This window comes from Dendropsophus ebraccatus, chromosome 13, assembly GCF_027789765.1.
Source record: "Dendropsophus ebraccatus isolate aDenEbr1 chromosome 13, aDenEbr1.pat, whole genome shotgun sequence".
NCBI lineage: Eukaryota > Metazoa > Chordata > Amphibia > Anura > Hylidae > Dendropsophus > Dendropsophus ebraccatus.
Window position 1 is genome coordinate 36,297,765 of NC_091466.1, and position 23,247 is coordinate 36,321,011.

At 45.4% G+C, this 23,247-nt stretch overlaps 1 protein-coding gene across 5 annotated transcripts in view; it reads left to right on the forward strand.

Moving 5' to 3' along the window:
* LOC138771452 (uncharacterized) overlaps window positions 1–23,247 on the forward strand; it is an 80,704-nt gene that overhangs the window by 51,104 nt on the left and 6,353 nt on the right. For 2 of the 5 annotated variants that reach the window (XM_069951157.1, XM_069951154.1), the window contains exons 2-4: window positions 6,451–6,572; window positions 18,783–18,921; window positions 20,411–20,532. In XM_069951157.1, coding sequence (XP_069807258.1) covers window positions 6,540–6,572; window positions 18,783–18,921; window positions 20,411–20,532 — 294 coding nt within the window. In that variant the 5' untranslated portion in view covers window positions 6,451–6,539. Of the gene's footprint in view, window positions 1–8; window positions 131–6,450; window positions 6,573–18,190; window positions 18,344–18,782; window positions 18,922–20,410; window positions 20,533–23,247 lie in introns of those variants that run through there. The other 3 variants (XM_069951156.1, XM_069951153.1, XM_069951155.1) reach the window with 3 other exon arrangements.

Sequence of the window (23,247 nt, forward strand, 5' to 3'; positions counted from 1 at the left end):
TAAATAACGTTTATTTGCTCGAGGGTCTGAGAGATGGATGTATCTGAAGCTCAGAGCGCTGTCCTCAGCTTACTAAGGCGGGTGTCCCCGAGTGCACTGCCGAGGGTTATCCAGTGGATGAGAAGCAGCAGTAAGCAGGCCTGATACTGTACAGAGACAGTACAGCGAGGGCTGATACTGTGCAGAGTATACAGAGACAGTACAGTAAGGGCTGATACTGTACAGAGTATACAGAGACAGTACAGGGAGGGCTGATACTGTGCAGAGTATACAGAGACAGGACAGTACAGGGAGGGCTGATACTGTACAGAGTATACAGAGACAGGACAGTACAGGGAGGGCTGATACTGTACAGAGTATACAGAGACAGGACAGTACAGGGAGGGCTGATACTTTACAGAGTATACAGAGACAGGGCAGTACAGGGAGGGCTGATACTGTACAGAGACAGAGCAGTACAGGGTTGGCTGATACTGTACAGAGTATACAGAGACAGGACAGTACAGGGAGGGCTGATACTGTACAGAGACAGTACAGGGAGGGCTGATACTGTACAGAGACAGGACAGTACAGGGAGGGCTGATACTGTACAGAGTATACAGAGACAGTACAGGGAGTGCTGATACTGTACAGAGTATACAGAGACAGTACAGGGAGGGCTGATACTGTACAGAGTATACAGAGACAGTACAGGGAGGGCTGATACTGTACAGAGTATACAGAGACAGGACAGTACATTACAGGGAGGGCTGATACTGTACAGAGTATACAGAGACAGGACAGTACAGGGAGGGCTGATACTGTACAGAGTATACAGAGACAGGTCAGTACAGGGAGGGCTGATACTGTACAGAGTATACAGAGACAGGGCAGTACAGGGAGGGCTGATACTGTACAGAGTATACAGAGACAGTACAGGGAGTGCTGATACTGTACAGCGTATACAGAGACAGGACAGTACAGGGAGGGCTGATACTGTACAGAGACAGAGCAGTACAGGGAGGGCTGATACTGTACAGAGTATACAGAGACAGAGCAGTACAGGGAGGGCTGATACTGTACATAGTATACAGAGACAGGACAGTACAGGGAGGGCTGATACTGTACAGAGTATACAGAGACAGGACAGTACAGGGAGGGCTGATACTGTACAGAGTATACAGAGACAGAGCAGTACAGGAGGGCTTATACTGTACAGAGTATACAGAGACAGGACAGTACAGGGAGGGCTGATACTGTACAGAATATACAGAGACAGCAGTACAGGGAGGGCTGATACTGTACAGAGTATACAGAGACAGGACAGTACAGGGAGGGCTGATACTGTACAGAGTATACAGAGACAGGACAGTACAGGGAGGGCTGATACTGTACAGAGTATACAGAGACGGGAGTACAGGGAGGGCTGATACTGTACAGAATATACAGAGACAGAGCAGTACAGGGAGGGCTGATACCGTACAGAGACAGGGGAGTACAGGGAGGGCTGATACTGTACAGAGGACAGTACAGTGACGGCTGATACTGTACAGAGTATACAGAGACAGCAGTACAGGGGGGGCTGATACTGTACAGAGTATACAGAGACAGAGCAGTACAGGGAGGGCTGATACTATACAGAGCAGTACAGGGAGGGCTGATACTGTACAGAGACAGGGCAGTACAGTACAGGGAGGGCTGATACTGTACAGAGTATACAGAGACAGGGCAGTACAGGGAGGGCTAATACTTTACAGAGTATACAGAGACAGGGCAGTACAGGAGGGCTGATACTGTACAGAGTATACAGAGACAGGGGAGTACAGGGAGTGCTGATACTGTACAGAGTATACAGAGACAGGACAGTACAGGGAGGGCTGATACTGTACAGAGTATACAGAGACAGAGCAGTACAGGGAGGGCTGATACTGTACAGAGTATACAGAGACAGAGCAGTACAGGGAGGGCTGATACTGTACATAGTATACAGAGAAAGGATAGTACAGGGAGGGCTGATACTGTACAGAGTATACAGAGACAGGACAGTACAGGGAGGGCTGATACTGTACAGAGTATACAGAGACAGAGCAGTACAGGAGGGCTTATACTGTACAGAGTATACAGAGACAGGACAGTACAGGGAGGGCTGATACTGTACAGAATATACAGAGACAGAGCAGTACAGGGAGGGCTGATACTGTACAGAGTATACAGAGACAGGACAGTACAGGGAGGGCTGATACTGTACAGAGTATACAGAGACAGGACAGTACAGTACAGGGAGGGCTGATACTGTACAGAGTATACAGAGACGGGAGTACAGGGAGGGCTGATACTGTACAGAATATACAGAGACAGAGCAGTACAGGGAGGGCTGATACTGTACAGAGACAGGGGAGTACAGGGAGGGCTGATACTGTACAGAGGACAGTACAGTGACGGCTGATACTATACAGAGACAGCAGAACAGGGGGGGCTGATACTGTACAGAGTATACAGAGACAGAGCAGTACAGGGAGGGCTGATACTATACAGAGCAGTACAGGGAGGGCTGATACTGTACAGAGACAGGGCAGTACAGTACAGGGAGGGCTGATACTGTACAGAGTATACAGAGACAGGGCAGTACAGGGAGGGCTAATACTTTACAGAGTATACAGAGACAGGGCAGTACAGGAGGGCTGATACTGTACAGAGTATACAGAGACAAGGGAGTACAGGGAGGGCTGATACTGTACAGAGTATACAGAGACAGAGCAGTACAGGGAGTGCTGATACTGTACAGAGTATACAGAGACAGAGCAGTACAGGGAGGGCTGATACTGTACAGAGGAGACAGAGCAGTACAGGGAGGGCTGATACTGTACAGAGTATACAGAGACAGAGCAGTACAGGGAGGGCTGATACTGTACATAGTATACAGAGACAGGACAGTACAGAGAGGGCTGATACTGTACAGAGTATACAGAGACAGCAATACAGGGAGGGCTGATACTGTACAGAGTATACAGAGACAGAGCAGTACAGGGAGGGCTGATACTGTACATAGTGTACAGAGACAGGACAGTACAGGGAGGGCTGATACTGTACAGAGTATACAGAGACAGAGCAGTACAGGGAGTGCTGATACTGTACAGAGTATACAGAGACAGTACAGAGAGGGCTGATACTGTACATAGTATACAGAGACAGGACAGTACAGGGAGGGCTGATACTATACAGAGTATACAGAGACAGAGCAGTACAGGGAGGGCTGATACTGTACAGAGTATACAGAGACAGGGGAGTACAGGGAGGGCTGATACTGTACAGAGACAGAGCAGTACAGGGAGGGCTGATACTGTACAGAGTATACAGAGACAGGGGAGTACAGGGAGGGCTGATACTGTACAGAGCAGTGCAGGGAGAGCTGATACTGTACAGAGACAGGGCAGTACAGGGAGGGCTGATACTGTACAGAGTATACAGAGACAGTACAGGGAGTGCTGATACTGTACAGAGTATACAGAGACAGAGCAGTACAGGGAGGACTGATACCGTACAGAGACAGGGGAGTACAGGGAGGGCTGATACTGTACAGAGTATACAGAGACAGGACAGTACAGGGAGGGCTGATACTGTACAGAGTATACAGAGACAGGGGAGTACAGGGAGGGCTGATACTGTACAGAGTGTACAGAGCAGTGCAGGGAGAGCTGATACTGTACAGAGACAGGGCAGTACAGGGAGGGCTGATACTGTACAGAGTATACAGAGACAGTACAGGGAGTGCTGATACTGTACAGAGTATACAGAGACAGAGCAGTACAGGGAGGGCTGATACTGTACAGAGTATACAGAGACAGGGCAGTACATGGAGGGCTGATACTGTACAGAGTATACAGAGACAAAGCAGTACGGGGAGGGCTGATACTGTACAGAGTATACAGAGACAGGGGAGTTCAGGGAGGGCTGATACTGTACAGAGACAGAGCAGTCCAGGGAGGGCTGATACTGTACAGAGTATACAGAGACAGAGCAGTACAGGGAGGGCTGATACTGTACAGAGTATACAGAGACAGAGCAGTACAGGGAGGGCTGATACTGTACAGAGTATAAAGAGGCAATGTATTACAGAGAGAGCTGAGGCTGGGTTGTAGATCTGTTCTATAAATCTATTGTTCTCTGTTATCTGCCAGTTCTGGCTAGCTAGGTGACAGGTGTTTATCAATGGTATTACTGCTTATGTCTGTCGTCTGATCTATGCAGTTATCGTATTCAGTTCTGAGAATCTGCATTGAAAGCTAGATGTGTATGACTGTGTGGTCAGGGGGCAGACTTTATGGCATCTGTTACTATTTGCTATTTTTTACATCACATATGGCATTGAGGTTGTGGTGGTTTGTAGCAGGCTGTCTTTTGTTTTTTTATTACTGTCTCTTTAATAATTGTTTATTTATATGGGGCTGGTGTATTTTTCAGGACTTTACGCAGTTTATCATCATTCACATGGCTCCATGTCCCCATTAGGGCTCATAATCTAAATCCCAGATTAATCTATCTGCATGTTATGGGAAACTATGAAAAACTTTTGATGTGTCACAGGGATGTGGTATAACAAGTCCAACAGCATCCACAGTAGTGAGCAATTCTTCAAAGATTTATTGCATTCTCAAGTATTGGGTCTTTATCAAGCATGCTCACCTTCAATATTCTATTATATAACCTGTAATATTATATTTTTTAAGAAAAGCAAGGAACCTCTTGCTCACGTGTAATGAGTCAGCCATGTGGCAGATACTATATCTAGAGCAAGGAAAGATGTAACATGTCTTCAGATTCAGAGTTTATGTCTGTAGATATTAAGGTATAGGAGCTGTATACACAAAATAATTTGCAATCAAAACTATTTGTATTTATATGCACCATGAGGTACATTGCTATTCTCTTTACAATAGGCAATCGTCGCCGGCATGGCCCTTTTTTTTAAACGCTGCCCTGTTCCTGCACTCGCTGCCGTTCCTCTGCCGTGCACCAGCCTGGCTCTAGGCACTGGGAGCAGGACCGCCGCTCCCCAGTGTGACCGTATACCCTTCACTCTGTCACACCGCTCCTTAAAGGAGAAGTCCAGCGAAAATTTTTATTAAAGTACTGTATTGGCCACCAAAAGTTGTACAAATCACCACTATACATTTATTATGGGAAGTGCTTATAAAGTGCTTTTTTTCCCTGCACTTACTACTGCACCAAGGCTTCACTTCCTGGATAAAATGGTGATGTCACGACCCGACTTCCAAAGCTGTGCGGGCTGTAGCTGCTGGAGAGGAAGATGGCAGGGGGACACTGAGGGACAGAGGGTACTGGAGGGACACTGCCATCCCCCTGCCATCATCATCTCCAGCAGCCACAGCCCGCACAGCTCTGGGAGTCGGGTTGAGACACCACCATTGTATCCAGAAAGTGAAGCCTCGATGCAGTAGTAAGTGCAGGGAAAAAGCACTTTGGGGGAGATTTATCAAACATGGTGTAAAGTGAAACTGGCTCAGTTGCCCCTAGCAACCAATCAGATTCCACCTTTCATTCCTCACAGACTATTAGGAAAATGAAAGGTGAAATCTGATTGGTTGCTAGGGGCAACTGAGCCAGTTTCACTTTACACCATGTTTGATAAATCTCCCCCTTTATGTGCATTTCCCATAATAAGTGTATATTGGTGATTTGTATAACTTTTGGTTGGGCAATATAATACTTTAATGAAAATTTTCCCCGGACTTCTCCTTTAAGAATCAATTGAGCCATGTCACAATGGGGGTTGGCGGGCCTGCCCCCATTGCATAGAGCTGGGCCGATACACGGCAAAAGAATGGCGCGGGAACCTGGCGGTGTTTAAAAAAATAAAAAAAAAATGACCATGACATACTTGAACCCTATGGAAGCACCTAGAATCTGGCTGAAATTTCTAATTCGCTGCCTGCCAGCACAGCACCCAGGAAAGTGCTGCGGGTTGTGCACCTGACTCTTTAACTAACCTGTACATGCTCCTAATCAGGAGTGCATACCAGTAAATGCTGCGCTCTGTTTGAGAAGCAACTGGCTCCCAGCCCTGTCAATGACTCTTGTGGCCAGAGGCAGCATTATACCTCCAGCCTCAAGAGGCTGCTCTCCATCCCCCCAGCACTGCGGTATATGAGTGATGCAACTTGTGTACTGGCATAGCAGGAATGGTGAGGAAAAAGCCAGAGCGGAGCATTGCTGCAACCGTGCAGCTGGTGTTTTTTTAACTTCAGTTTTTATGGTCAGTATTTACTTACCATAAAAACGTGTCAATAGACCAATCATCACTGCTGTCCTAAAGTTAGGCAGGATAAAACTAGATTAAAGAGGCAAAATCTCTGCCATATTTATCACTGGGACACAGGCTGTATAATACATCTCCTTCTGTCTCAGAAGGTTTTCTACTCTGAAAGATTTACTGTTTTGTTTTTTATTTAGGTGAAATAGAAGAGCTGACGTGCAGTAATGCTGAGGTTCTCCTCCACAGTATTGCTGACTATTTGCGAGACTGTCTGCCAGTGGAAGCAATGGTGTCATCAGAGAAACAAGCTATGGAAAATGTGAGAAATTTACATTTTATGATTAAGAAAAAGATAAGTCAATAGGAGAGCAATGCGGATAAAAGGAAGTGGTGTGAGCTAAATAAATATAATAAATAAATAAATTTATACCTGTTCTCACGGCCCAGTGTTACTGCCTTCCAATTGGGAAAACTAAAGTACACTGGCATGAAAAAGTGTCCCCTTCCACGTGTCATCGGTTTTTGCATATTTGTCATGCTTGAATGTTTCAGATCATCAAACAAATTTTCAGAGGTAACCTGAGTAGTCATAAAATGTTGTTCGCCATATTTGTATCAAAAAGCAATTTTAGGGCTCTATTACATGGAGCAAAAATCGTCCGATTCGGTCAATTATTGCTTCGTGTAGTTGAGACAACGATCAGCCGATGGCGACAGGAACCGTCCGCGCATCGCTACGTGTAATAGCGATGCACGGCCAACGGCTGACGATTGCCCAAACACTTCATACCTTACCTCTCCCGCTCCTCATCTCCTCTCCTGTGCTCCACAGCTTCCCGGTACCGGCGGCTGCAGTGTCTGAGTGGCCTGTCAGCTGACAGGCCGCCCAGTCAGTCACAGGCGGAGCACAGGAGAGAGGTAAAGGTCCTATTCCACAGAACAATTATCGGCCGCATTTTGCCGATATCGGCCCTTACGGCCGATAATCATCCCGTGGAAGAGAGGGCAACGATCAGCCGACAATGTTTATGTCGGCTGATCGTTGCGTTGCTTGTTTTTCAAACATGTTGAAAAACAAGCGACTGGGATAGCAGCTCCTATTCCACGGAGCGATGGCAGGAGATCGCTGCTATCCCAGTCGCTTGTTTTTCAACATGTTTGAAAAACAAGCGACGCAACGATCAGCCGACATAAACATTGTCGGCTGATCGTTGCCCTCTATTCCACGGGATGATTATCGGCCTCTATGGCCTGCCCGGACAATCTAGCGATCACCCGGGCAGCGCCCCCGCACCTCCCCGTGGCCTCTCCCGTACGCACCCACCCGCTGTTGCCGCCGCCTGGAATAGCGGCAGCAGCGACCTGGGAAGCACCCCAGCGAGCGCACCCACACAAATATCTCAGAAAATCAATAACTTTATTATTCTGCTTACATCAAAACATGACAAATGTAAATACAGATTTGGGCTGGGTTCACACTACGTATATATTTCAGTCAGTATTGTGGTCCTCATATTGCAACCAAAACCAGGAGTGGATTAAAAACACAGAAAGGCTCTGTTCACTCAATGTTGTAATTGAGTGGATGGCCGCCATATAACAGTAAATAACTGCCAATATTTCAATACAACAGCCGTTGTTCTAAAATAACAGCAAATATTTGCCATTAAATGGCGGCCATCCACTCAATTTCAACATTGTGTGAACAGAGCCTTTCTGTGTTTTTAATCCACTCCTGGTTTTGGTTGCAATTAGGGATGCACGATGCACTGAAAAATCGATTCTACTATCGATTTTAGGGGCATATTTTCAGTTCGATACCAGGATTTCCTGGTATTCAATACTTTATGATTAGCCGCACTGCTGCACGGCTTATCATAGAGTACACAGCAGGAGACATGGCGGGCAGCGAGCCGAGTGCCTGTCATGTCTTCTGCGTGTCCCCTGTACTGTTATTCTCCTCAGCCCGCCCTCCCTCTCTCCGCTTCAGCGGCGCCAAGTTCAAATAGCCGGCACACAGCGATCGCTTGTGCCGGCTATGTAACTGTATAGATGCCGCTGTCACACTGACAGCGGCATTTAACCCTCTCCTAACCCCCTCCATATGCAGCAGGGTCGGCTACTGTGTGTAGCAGACCCCGGCAGCTAATGACTGCGGCCCGAGAACCCGCAGGCTACAGTCATTTAACCCTTGAGGTGGCTGTGAAGTGTCTGATCGGCACCCCCCCCAGTGTCTCTGCTAAGTCTGGCTCAGCCACATTCTACTAGCAGAGCGCTGATTTTACTGATGCTATGCAATGCTATAGCAGTAATATATAGCCTTGCATAGCTCAGGGGTCAGAGCAGGGTCAGCGGCTGCAGAGAGGGAAGAGAGCAGCGCTGCGGTCCGGGAGAGGAGATCGGAAAACAAGGCTGGAGGAGGGGGAGACCGGAGGAGGAGAAGGCTGGAGGAGGGGGAGACCGGAGGAGGAGAAGGCTGGAGGAGGGGGAGACCGGAGGAGGAGAAGGCTGGAGGAGGGGGAGACCGGAGGAGGAGAAGGCTGGAGGAGGGGGAGACCGGAGGAGGAGAAGGCTGGAGGAGGGGGAGACCGGAGGAGGAGGAGAAGGCTGGAGGAGGGGGAGGCAGGAGGACATGCGGCCACTAGATCTGGACGGGACTGTGAGGTGGGGGCCGGAGGCCCCCATTATCCCCCCTCATAGCTGGTATGTTACATGACTACAGCCCCCATCATCCCCCCTGATAGCTGGTGTGTTACATGACTACAGCCCCCATCATCCCCCCTGATAGCTGGTATGTTACATGACTACAGCCCCCATCATCCCCCCTGATAGCTGGTGTGTTACATGACTACAGCCCCCATCATCCCCCCTGATAGCTGGTGTGTTACATGACTACAGCCCCCATCATCCCCCTGATAGCTGGTGTGTTACATGACTACAGCCCCCATCATCCCCCCTGATAGCTGGTGTGTTACATGACTACAGCCCCCATCATCCCCCCTGATAGCTGGTGTGTTACATGACTACAGCCCCCATCATCCCCCCTGATAGCTGGTGTGTTACATGACTACAGCCCCCATCATCCCCCCTGATAGCTGGTGTGTTACATGACTACAGCCCCCATCATCCCCCCTGATAGCTGGTGTGTTACATGACTACAGCCCCCATCATCCCCCCTGATAGCTGGTGTGTTACATGACTACAGCTCCCATTATCCCCCCTGATAGCTGGTGTGTTACATGACTACAGCCCCCATCATCCCCCCTGATAGCTGGTGTGTTACATGACTACAGCCCCCATCACCCCCCTTGATAGCTGGTGTGTTACATGACTACAGCCCCCATCATCCCCCCTGATAGCTGGTATGTTACATGACTACAGCCCCCATCATCCCCCTGATAGCTGGTGTGTTACATGACTTCAGCCCCCATCATCCCTCCTGATAGCTGGTGTGTTACATGACTACAGCCCCCATTATCCCCCCTGATAGCTGGTGTGTTACATGACTACAGCGCCCATCATCCCCCCTGATAGCTGGTGTGTGTTATATGACTACAGCCCCCATCATCCCCCCTGATAGCTGGTGTGTTACATGACTACAGCCCCCATCATCCCCCCTGATAGCTAGTGTGTTACATGACTACAGCCCCCATCATCCCCCCTGATAGCTGGTGTGTTACATGACTACAGCCCCCATCATCCCCCCTGATAGCTAGTGTGTTACATGACTACAGCCCCCATCATCCCCCCTGATAGCTGGTGTGTTACATGACTACAGCCCCCATCATCCCCCCTGATAGCTGGTGTGTGTTACATGACTACAGCCCCCATCATCCCCCCTGATAGCTGGTGTGTGTTACATGACCACAGCCCCCATCATCCCCTCTGATAGCTGGTGTGTGTTATATGACTACAGCCCCCATCATCCCCCCTGATAGCTGGTGTGTGTTACATGACTACAGCCCCCATTATCCCCCCCCGATAGCTGGTATGTTACATGAGTACAGCCCCCATTATCCCCCCTGATAGCTGGTATGTTACATGACTACAGCCCCATCATCCCCCCTGATTGCTGGTATGTTACATGACTACAGCCCCCTTCATCCCCCCTGATAGCTGGTGTGTGTTACATGACTACAGCCCCCATCATCCCCCCTGATAGCTGGTGTGTTACATGACTACAGCCCCCATCATCCCCCCTGATAGCTGGTGTGTTACATGACTACAGCCACCATTATCCCCCCTGATAGCTGGTGTGTTACATGACTACAGCCCCCATCATCCCCCCTGATAGCTGGTATGTTACATGACTACAGCCCCCATCATCCCCCCTGATAGCTGGTGTGTTACATGACTACAGCCCCCATCATCCCCCCTGATAGCTGGTGTGTTACATGACTACAGCCCCCATCATCCCCCCTGATAGCTGGTGTGTGTTACATGACTACAGCCCCCATCATCCCCTCTGATAGCTGGTGTGTGTTATATGACTACAGCCCCCATCATCCCCCCTGATAGCTGGTGTGTGTTACATGACTACAGCCCCCATCATCCCCCTGATAGCTGGTGTGTGTTACATGACCACAGCCCCCATCATCCCCTCTGATAGCTGGTGTGTGTTAAATGACTACAGCCCCCATCATCCCCTCTTATAGCTGGTGTGTGTTACATGACTACAGCCCCCATTATCCCCCCCGATAGCTGGTATGTTACATGAGTACAGCCCCCATTATCCCCCCTGATAGCTGGTATGTTACATGACTACAGCCCCCATCATCCCCCCTGATTGCTGGTATGTTACATGACTACAGCCCCCATCATCCCCCCTGATAGCTGGTGTGTGTTACATGACTACAGCCCCCATCATCCCCCCTGATAGCTGGTGTGTTACATGACTACAGCCCCCATCATCCCCCCTGATAGCTGGTGTGTTACATGACTACAGCCACCATTATCCCCCCTGATAGCTGGTGTGTTACATGACTACAGCCCCCATCATCCCCCCTCATAGCTGGTGTGTTACATGACTACAGCCCCCATCATCCCCCCCTGATAGCTGGTATGTTACATGACTACAGCCCCCATCATCCCCCCTGATAGCTGGTGTGTTACATGACTACAGCCCCCATCATCCCCCTGATAGCTGGTGTGTTACATGACTACAGCCCCTATCATCCCCCCTGATAGCTGGTGTGTGTTACATGACTACAGCGCCCATCATCCCCCCTGATAGCTGGTGTGTGTTATATGACTACAGCCCCCATCATCCCCCCTGATAGCTGGTGTGTTATATGACTACAGCCCCCATCATCCCCCCTGATAGCTGGTGTGTTATATGACTACAGCCCCCATCATCCCCCCTGATAGCTGGTGTGTGTTATATGACTACAGCCCCCATCATCCCCCCTGATAGCTGGTGTGTTACATGACTACAGCCCCCATCATCCCCCCTGATAGCTGGTATGTTACATGACTACAGCCCCCATCATCCCCCCTGATAGCTGGTGTGTTACATGACTACAGCCCCCATCATCCCCGATAGCTGGTGTGTGTTACATGACTACATCCCCTATCATCCCCTCTGATAGCTGGTGTGTGTTACATGACTACAGCCCCCATCATCCCCTCTGATAGCTGGTGTGTGTTATATGACTACAGCCCCCATCATCCCCCCTGATAGCTGGTGTGTGTTACATGACTACAGCCCCCATCATCCCCCCTGATAGCTGGTGTGTGTTATATGACTACAGCCCCCATCATCCCCCCTGATAGCTGAGGTCAGAATAGGGGGGGAGCATTTCTATTCTATTTTTTTTTTGTTTTGTTTGATTTTTATTTAATTTATTAAGTATCGAATCAGTATCGAGCATTGAAAAAAAAAGTTGGTATTGGTATCGAACTCAAAATTCTGGTATCGTGACAACACTAGTTGCAATATGAGGACCACAATACTGACTGAAATATATGTAGTGTGAACCCAGCCTAAAAACACTTAAAAACCCACTAACCCACCCTGTATGTAAACCTGTTTAAAATGCAAGTGCCAGATAAGTAATAAATTCATGAATTCAACCTTACCTCTAATAGTGCCCATACTTTAGCAAAGCACTCTGATACCACCAAATAAATTGCCTCCGTGTGACAAACAAAGGAATCAGTATATAACAAAAAATAAAGATCACATATCACCCAGGGCTTTGAATTGGGGCTCCGGACTGCACACCCTACACGTATCGTTACATTACGTGATATGAGCACGGACAGGATTACATACAGGGTTTCCAGTTTACATTATAGGGATTGTGTAATATAGTATACAGGGCTTTGACTAAGTATTGTGTTTGGGGCTACGGATATTTTTACATATCTCCCTTGTGATGGCTTACCCTTTAGTGGGTTTTTAAGTGTTTTTAATCTGTATTTCCATTTGTCATGTTTTGATGTAAGCAGAATAGTAAGGGTCCTATTACATGGGCCGACTACGGTCCAATTATTTTAGTAAACAAGATCTGAGCTTGTTTACTGGACCTATTAGACGTCCCATTCGCCATGTCCATCCAGCCCCAGCCCAAACACCTTATACCTTAAGTGTCACTGTCCTTAAAATTTATGTATTGCAGAAATGAATAGTACAGGCGATTTTAAGAAACTTTGTAATTTGTTTTATTAGCCAAAAAATGAATTTTTATCATGAAAAAGCAGTTTGAAGCTCTCTCCCCTGTCTTCATGGTTTTCCTATGGAGAGAGAAAGTAAAAGCAGCAAAACAGGACAACAAAGAGTTAATTTACATTTACAACGCGGGCTCTCTCCTCTGACAATCACCACTGACCTCTCTGACCTCTAATTAGGGCTCTAAATAGCTCCCCCACTGAGCAATCCTTTGTTCTCAGCTCTCAGCTGCCTGCTAATCTCGCTCCTTCCCCCTCCCCTCTTTATAGACCAGACAGATCCGACTGATGAAAAAACAGTTGAGATTTCCTGATTCTGAGGAGTGGATGACAGAAAGGAGAGGAGGGGGGACCTGGGAAAAGGCTTTTTACATGCAGATAATGGCATATTTGGCTAATAAACCCAATTACAAAGTTTCTTAAAATCGCCTGGACTATTGATTTCTGCAAAAAAAAATAAAAAATTTAAGGACAGTGACTCTTTAAGAACAAAACAGTATCTCTCTCAACACTGCCAAACAGCGATATATAAAGGAACAGGTTACCCCCTCCCCCCCGTCATGCATATTCTTACATACAGTGCCCAGGCGACCCATGGTGATTGCTATGACTACTCAATGTTCTTTAACCCCTTAACAACAAAGGGCGTATAGGTACGCCCTATTGCCGGTAAGGGCGTCCAGAGCGGGGCCGCACGGCGACCCCGCTCTGAACCGCGGCGGTCCCGGGTGCCGCTTGTAGCCCGGGACCGTAGGTATTAGCGGGCACGGTCCGATCGCCGTGCCCGCTAATACAGTAATCAGATGCAGCTGTCAAACATGACAGCTGCATCCGATTACCGGATCCAGCGTCTCCCTGGTGTCTAGTGGCGGAGATCGCTCCTCCGGGATGTTATCCCGGAGGAGCGATCTCCGTTTCTGAAGCCGGCCGGGGACCGCTCCAAGATGGCGCCGTCCCCGACTCGACACTCGTTTACTTCCGGCTGCAGCAGCAGAAAGCAAACGAGTGCCGATCTCATGGATCTCTGCAGCATATCTATGCTGCAGAGATCTCAATGAGAGATCAAAGTGTATATACTAGAAGTCCCCCAGGGGGGCTTCTAGTATATGTGTAAAAAAAAAATATATAGTGTTGTTGTCAATAAAAAGCCCCCTCCCCTAATAAAAGTCTGAATCACCCCCCTTTTCCCAGGTTATAAATAAAAGTAAACAAATAAATAAACATGTTTGCTATCGCCGCGTGCGTAATCGCCCGAACTATTAATTAATCACATTCCTGATCTCGTACGGTGAACGGCGTAAGCGCAAAAAAATCCCAAAGTGCAAAATTGCGCATTTTTGGTCGCATCAAATCCAGAAAAATTGTAATAAAAAGCGATCAAAAAGATCAAGGTACCGATAGAAAGAACACATCATGGCGCAAAGAATGACACCTGACACAGCCCCATAGACCAAAGGATAAAAGCGCTATAAGCCTGGGAATGGAGCGGTTTTAAGTGACGTATATTTGTTGACAATGTTTTGAATTTTTTACAGGCCATCCGATACAATATAAGTTATACATGTTATATATCGTTTTAATCGTAACCACTTGAGGAACGTGCATAATAAGTCAATTTTACCCCAGGGCGAATGGCGTAAAAACACATTTCCCCCAAATAAACAAAATGCGTTTTTTTTTTCAATTTCACCACACTTTGAATTTTTTTCTGGTTTCGCAGTGTACTTTATGCAAAAATTCAGCCTGTCATTTCAAAGTACAATTAGTGACGCAAAAAATAAGGGCTCATGTGGGTTTCTAGGTGGAAAAATGCAAGTGCTATGGCCTTTTATGCACAAGGAGGAAAAAACGAAAACGCAAAAATCAAAATTGGCTCTGTCCTTAAGGGGATAAGCTGAAAGCAAAGCAAGCATTGCTAGAAATCACCACTCCCTCTGCAGAGGCTGCGGGAAACAGCAATCAAGTCGGGCAGCCTCTCTCCTGGGTACTGTATATAAGAATATACATTACGGGGGGGGGGTACCTTTATATATCGCTGTTTGGCAGTGTTGAAAGAAGGCTGGGGATCGGGAGCTGCAGGGCTTAGAGCCCTGTAGTTCCCGACACTAGCATTGGTGGCAGCAGAGGGGTCCGTGTCTCCACTACTGCCAGTCAACGGCAGTCCATTTGTGAACACAGTAATAAAACTTTATTAAAGCAATGTATTAGCTTTTAATTTAATTTAGCTTTTAATTTTAATCCTAAACTATGGTACCCAAAAATATTAGTTACTAGCAGTAGTAATACATATTGTTCATTGCTGGCAGAGACATAAAACAAAAAGTTGGATTATGGTTTTACCTGTTGGATCTTGCAGAGGAATAGAAAATGGAAAAAAAACACTGGAAATTCATAAGGGTGCACAGAAAAGCGAAAATCAAAAGTTTTGTGCCAAAAATGACCACTAGAGGTCCTCAATAAACCATGTGTAAAAGCAAAAGAAAAACCAGAAAAGAAAAAGATAAGACACCTAACAGTGAAGCTTACAAAAGGTAAGTGTATGTGAACAGGCACAGAAGTATTAATAATTATTAAAAAAAAAAACTATTTGTCTTTGTCTTTCTTTTTAAACAATGAACATTAAATATTATCAATATGAGCAGATTAAAAAATTCTAGTGAAATACTAATACTAGTGAAAAAATACTAGTGACCCCCCCCCCCCCTTTTTTCCAAGCCCCTTCCTTATAGCTCAGTTCCATCAACTGCAATAATAGTAAGCTGTAATACCTCACACAGACAGGACAGGAAAAGAAGCCATGTTTTTCTCTGGTGGAAAAAAATAGTTTTCAAATAAACTGGTGTCAGAAAATTATACTGATTTGTAAATTACTTCTATTTAAAAATCTCAAGTCTTTCAGTACTTATCAGCTGCTGGATGTCCTGCAGGAAGTGGTGTATTATTTCCAGTGTGAGAGGATGCTGCCTGCTGCCACCTCTATCACTTACAGTAACTCTCCAGGACAGGAAAGGTTTTCTATGGGGATTTGCTACTGCTGTAGACAGTTCCTGTCACAGACAGATAGGCCAGCAGAGAGCACCCTGTCAGACTCTGTCTGTCATCACTTTTTACTGGAACTAGCATTATGATATAAAACAAGGTATTAAAATTGTAAAATTTACCCTTTACACCTGTGTAGAGAAGTCATAATGCAAAAAGGGGGTGACAGTGTAACTTTTACATGGTATAGTGTGAACATCTGTTTCCCTGCTGGGGGACTACATGAACTATGGTGTATTTGTAGTTTTATTACTGTGTCTAATGTAATAATTGTACAAGATTAAACTATCATACATGGATTACATTATTACAAATGACCGCAGAGCACATGGGTTCATATTTTTGTAATCTTTTTGATACATATAGTTTTTTCATACTTTTTATTCATGCTTTACTAGTTGTTGTTTTTTTAACCTGCTCTTATTGAATTGTCTCTTACTATTTTCTGATGTTTCTTTTGCTCTTACACATGGTGTATCGGGGTGGCTTTTCTACTTTTGAGTGCACCTGCTAATGGAGATCCTGTTTATGAAGTTCTGGTGTTTGGGTTCCTTTCTTCTATCTTTTTCTGAGTGGCTGTTTGGCAGTCTTCCAACCTGTCTTGTAACATTGTGTTGTTTATAAATCTAAAGAAGGCCCCTGGATGTGTAACAATTCATGCTGCATCTTTTATTAGTATACTTCAAGCATAATCCTTTGGCCAGTGTGCTGTCACATGGTCAGCTCTATAGAAAGTTACGCCCTAGGTCGTCTGGGGACAGACTTCCATGGCGTAACTATACGCCCTGGGTCGTCTAAGGGTTAAAGGAGTCAGGCGAAAATTTTTATTAAAGTATTGTATTGCTGCCAAAAAGTTATACAAATCACCAATATACTCTAATTATGGGAAATGCTTATAAAGTGCTTTTTTCTCTGCACTTACTACTGCATCAAGGCTTCACTTCCTGGATACCATGGTGATGTCGCGACCCGACTCCCAGAGCTGTGCGGGCTGTGGCTGCTGGAGAGGATGATGGCAGGGGGACACTGAGGGACACAGGGCACTGGAGGGACACGGAGCACCCCCCTGCCATCATCCTCTCCAGCAGCCACAGCCCGCACAGCTCTGGGAGTCGGGTCGTGACATCACCATTTTATCCAGGAAGTGAAGTCTTAATGCAGTAGTAAGTGCAGGGAAAAAAGCACTTCATAAGCATTTCCCGTAATAAGTGTATATTAGTGATTTGTATAACTTTTGAGGGGCAATACAATACTTTAATACAAAATTTTGCCAGACTTCTCCTTTAAGTGTGGTGCATTTTACTATTCTTTATATATATATATATATATATATATATATATATATATATATAGTGCCTTAAAGGGAAACTACCAACAGGTTAGACACATCTTACCTTTATCCTCTGCTCCATTATCGTTAATTTTGTAGTTTAATCCATAAGCTAATAAGGTGTTTTGGTGCACTGGAGGTGGGACTACCACCCTCAGTGCACCAATCCACCCCGGCTGGCGCTTTGCAGTGATGAGTGAAGCCACTGCAGAGCACCGCTCAAATATTAAGTTGAAGGGATGGGCCGCCTGGAGTGGGGTTTAAACTACAACCTAACTAAATGCTAGCTAAGGCTGGGTTCACACACTGTATACTTCAGGCAGTATTTGGTCCTCAAGTCAGGTCCTCATAGCAACCAAAACCAGGAGTGGATTGAAAACACAGAAAGGCTCTGTTCACACAATGTTGAAATTGAGTGGATGGCCGTCATATAACGGTAAATAACTGCCATCATTTCAATATAACAGCCGTTGTTTTAAAATAACAGCAAAAATTTGCCATTAAATGACGGCCATCCACTCAATTACAACATTATGTGAACATAGCCTTTCTGTGTTTTCAATCCACTCCTGGTTTTGGTTGCTATACAGCCTCACAAATACAGCCTCAAATATACATAGTGTGAACCCAGCCTGAGGCTGCATTCACACGTTCAGTGATTTTCCTGGTCCATGATTGTTGTCCGCTAGCTACCTCCGTGATCAGTGAAAAGTCATCCGTTTTGACGTCCGTTTTGCATCCGTGTCCGTGTTTTTCACGGATATGTGAAAATTGTACTGTACACGGTCTAATAAAGTTTGTTAGGGAAAAAAAAAACTCAACTAGCTTGGCCAGTCCCTCTAGAAGGTCACATGATCGGCTGGCAGCCATTTTACTGTGCCATTTTTGGTTTTCTTTGCTGTGAGACAGTTGTGTTCATTACCTCTGCTAATCTAGGAGTGGTTTTTGGCTAACTTATCACTGTAGAGATGACTACTGATCCAGTTGCTGATGTGATCTGGGAATCTCTCTTATCTCTCTTATCCCATAAGCAGGGACGAGCCTGCACCATGGTGATTAGGGGTTCCACATCCATTGTAGCGTTCGACATGCTTGTGCTTTCACTTCCTGGTCAATTACATCACTAGACATCTAGCGATCTCCCCTCCGAGAAGCGAGTAGAATTATATGCAATATTCTATGCTTTAGAGTCGGTATTAAGAAAAAGAGATTGCTCCCCACTTTTCTGGCTTTTTTTTTGCTTTGTTCCCTACACATTCATAATGGAAAGGACAGAATGTTACATACCTAAAAGAACGGCATGTGCTGAATGTCACATTTTCCTTCTGCTCTGTACTGTATTAATGCAGCTTTTTCTGGAATTCACATGGAAAACCACCCTAACTCGCCCTGACATGTAGTAGATAAGGTTGCCTGTGTTTCTCATACTTCGCGTTATAATTATATGATTCAGTCCTTATATTACTATACTCCTTTGCTTTGTATTTCCAGATTCAAAGGATCCAGAAGCCGACCCTTCATGTAGATGCTTTTCTGTATAATGATGAAATAATTGACTCATTATGTGAAGAAGGAAAGTTGAGCCGTAATTATTGTATGTCATGTGGTTCTACAAAAACTGCTCCCCTAGGTGAGTCATTGGCTGCATGCTGTGTGAACTACAGCCCAACTCCATATCCATCTGCAATTCACTGCATTATCCTCCCTCTTCCGCATCACACTCTCAAGGTTCAGGAAGCTACGGGATGTTATTTGGTGAGGTCCCGATGTTATAAAGTGGGTTTTGTCTATACTTGTGTCTCCAGCTTAGAGTATAAATAAAAAAAAAACTGTACTCACCTGTTTCCCACAGCAGCTGCTCCGTCATTGCCTGTTCTTGCCGCACAGAATTTCCTGGCCTCAGTCTCCACACAAGAAAGTGCCTGATCAGGCAATAGAGGAATATGACTGAATACTGACCCCTGTAGTACCCTCTTATTACTTGTCATTGATTTATAGTATTTCAGTCAATAAGTACTCTGTTTCTTATGACTGAGCCAATGCTGTGATAAAGGCTGGAGTCAGCCAAAATGCATCGCAGAACGCACCTTATCTGTAATGCATTTTATGGAGTTTAGTTTTAGTGAATAAAGGATAAGTGGTTTTAAAAGACGTACACCCTGTAACATCTTCATTTCTGGTTTGTTCCTCTGCATAGTATCCTAAGACACGTTATTGGAGGAAGATTGAGTGATTACCCCAAATATTTTCAGCATAGTTGTACACATGTGACTTTTCTACTTATATACATGGGGGTATATGGGGTCTCAAGGTCAAAAGTAGCTGGGACCAAAACCCCTTAATCTTGGATGGATTTTTTGTGTCTCTGGATTAACAGTCACAGGGACTTGTGGGTCACAACATGACACATTCACTTGAGTGGCAGAGACAGTGACACAGGGTGACACAGTGGTTTCTTGTTGTGCAATCTGAGTCCCAGCATCCTTATTTTATGGTCCAACCTTCTAAGCAGCACAGTATCAAGCTAACCAGAAAGAGCTTACTGATATTATTAATATCTATTTAATAATAATATTTGGATATTATATAGTTGTTTAATATTTGTATAGCGCACACAGATTCCACAAAACTTTACATAGTTTGCCATTTATTGCTTACTGTCCCCAATAGGGCTCACTTTATAAAATTCACCTATCTGTATGTTTTGGGAGGAAACTGGAGGAAACCCACGCGAACACGGAGAGAACATACAAACTCTTTGCAGATGTTACCCTTAGTGGGATTTGAACCCAGGACCCCAGCACTGCAAGGCTACAGTGCTAACCACTAAGCCTCCATGCTCTCCTCCTCCAGTGCTTCAGGCCAGACTGGTGCCCTAGAATAGACCGTCGCCGTATGCGCGGTTTAATAAAATAAGGACTGCGGCTACAGCATTCCTGCACCAGTCTATTAATGCAAAAATCTTAAAGCAACGTACCTGCTGGTACATTTGTTTTAAGTCATGTAGAAGTGCTGTGCATTACATACAATCTCTACTTCTGCGGTTGCATTTATACATAATAATAATCAGTCTATTAACACATTACCAGTATCATTGTATTTTATGCTTATATTTGCAGACTTTCTTTCACATTCTTTCTCCATTCCGGAGCTAAAATTTCTGTTTCATCATGCCTTACCTGATCTGAATGGGAAGACTTTGTTAGATGTGGGCTCAAGACTTGGAGCAGTCTTGTATGCGGTAAGGCATAAGATGAGATGGGTTTTTTAGTCTAAGAATGTTATAGGATATCATTAGGCTATACCATAACATTATGATTGGTGGCCCTTGGTGATCATGAGGATGACAAGAACGAGAATCCTTCGGTCTGTTTCTTGCAAGGCAGCCAAGTGCTTCTCTACCTGCTATTACACGTAGCCAGGGGCATAACTACCACTGTAGCCGCCATAGCGGCTGCTATGGGGCCCATCGTATCAGGGGGCCCCGTGGCCTGCTTGTTAGGAATGTGACTTTGCGCTCCTCAGTCCGTGTCGGGCGGCCAAGGAAGCGCTGATTTTATGTCTACTGTTGCACTGAATTTTGTGTCTGAATTGTGTTTCACTTCTCAGCCACACCTGCCTTGCCTGTCAGACTTCTGGCAGTGCAGGGGTTACTGCACTGCTAGGTCTGTTCAGCTAAGCTTGGTGCTGGGATCAGGGCTGCTCCAATCAGCTGCTGGACCTGGTCTCTTATCCTGGATAAAAAGCAGTCAGATCCTCAGTTCCCTGCTGGCTATTAGTTGTTACTAGTCCCAGCTCCCCTGCTCCTTTCCCAGCGTTCCCTGTCCTAATCCCCTTGCTATTGCTCTGCCCGTGTTCTGACCTCTTGCTTGACATTTGACTATCCGCTCTCCTTCTGATTTTGTACTGCGTTGTCTGTTTGGTTTTGACCCTGCTAGTTGACTATCCTTCATTGTGTTTTGTTTGTCTGTCTACGTTTTGTGTATTCACCTACGCAGTGTAGGGACCGACTCCGTGGTTGTCCGCGACCGTTTAGGGTCGACTGAGGCAGATAGGCAGGTGACAGTGGGTGGGTTCAGATCTAGGGCCCACTGTCTCTTGTCTTGTCTACGCCTGCCAGTCCTGACACTGCTCCTGCAAAAGACTGGGCCCATTGAGCTGTTATCATTTGCAGCACAAGTTAGCCGAGCAGGCCTCCCGGGATCTGCAAATGTCCTTTTAACCAAAAGCCCTGCAGTTATGACTACACCTCACAGCTTAGTGGTCAGTCTGGAGGGGGCCCAATCAAAAGTTTGCTATGGGGCCCAGCCACTTCTAGTTACGCCACTGCACGTAGCAATGCACGCCCGTCAGCCAATGATTTTTGGTCAGGACAAAAACACGACCAGCCAATGATCGTTGCCATTGGCTGATCTTTATCTATATTACACAAAGCGATAATTGGCCTGATTCGGCAGATTATCCCTCTGTGTATTAGGGCCCTAACAGATCTAATCAAGCATACATGGGCATATACTGTATATAGTTATTTTGTACACAAGAAATCCTGTGATTTTCAGGGACACATTACATTAACCCTTTGAGGACCAAGTCTAAAATGACCCTGTGGAACGCGCCAATTTTCATTTTTGCGATTTCGTTTTTTCCTTCTATTCTAAAAGTTCTAGCACTTTCATATATTTATCTACAGGGCCATGTAAGGGCTTGTTTTTTCCGAGAATAGGAGTACTTTGTAATGGCGTCTTTTATTCTACCATAACATGTATGACAGAACCCCCAAAATATTATTTATGAAAATATAAATTGGTGAAATTGGAAAAAACAATGCAATATGTTAACTTTTTGGGGGTTCCTGTGTCTACGCAATGCACTATACAGTAAAAGCAACATGATACCATTATTCTATAGGTCAGTCTGAACACATCCATATGCAGGCTTACACAGATTTTCTGATGATTTTTTTTTTTTATTGAAATCCTTTTTTTTTGCAATTAAAGTGTCACTGTCGTGAATTTTTATTTTTTTTGCAGAAATCAATAGTCCAGGCGATTTTAAGAAACTTTGTCATTGGGTTTATTCTCCAAAAAATACATTTTTATCATGAAAAAGAAGTTTAAAACTCTCCCCCCTGTCTTCATTGTTCTCCTTTGGAGAGAGCTCAATAAAACACCAAAACAGGACAACAAAGAGTTAATCTACAAATACCTCACCCTTTATCTCCTCTTACAGTCAGCACTGACGTCTCTGAGCTCTGATTACAGCGTTCACCTAGCTCTCTGAGCTCTGATTACAGCTCCCTGCCTGTAATCCTCTGTTATCTGCTTTCTGCTGTCGGCTAACTCCCTCTTTCCTCCTCCCCCCTCCCCTCTCCCTAGACCAGACTGGGTACGTCTGATGCAACAAGTCACAATTTCCTGATTTTTTGCAGTGGATGGAAAAGAGGAGGGAGGGGGGCACCTGGGAAAAGGCTTTTTAAATGCAGATAATGGCATATTTGGCTAATAAACCAAATTACAAAGTTTCTTAAAATCGCATGGACTATTGATTTCTGCAAAAATAAAAAAAATACAACAGTGACTCTTTAATTATTAATAAAATGGCCCTATTGTGACTCTTATAACGGTTTTAGTTTTTCACCTACGGGGCTGTATGGGGTGTAATTTTTTGCGCCATGATCTCTTCTTTTTATTAATACCCTATTTGTGTAGATTGGACGTTTTGATCACTTTTTATTAAAAATGAAAAAATTTTTGTCATCCTGGCGCTTTTTTCCCTGTTTTTGTTTACGCCATTTGCCGTACGGAATGACGATTGTTACATTTTAATAGATTGGACAATTATGCACACGACGGTATATAATATGTTTATTTGTTTGAATATTTGTATGTGTTTTATTTATCAAATGGGAAAGGGGAGTGATTTTAACTTTTATTGGGGTAGGAGCTTTGGGGTATTG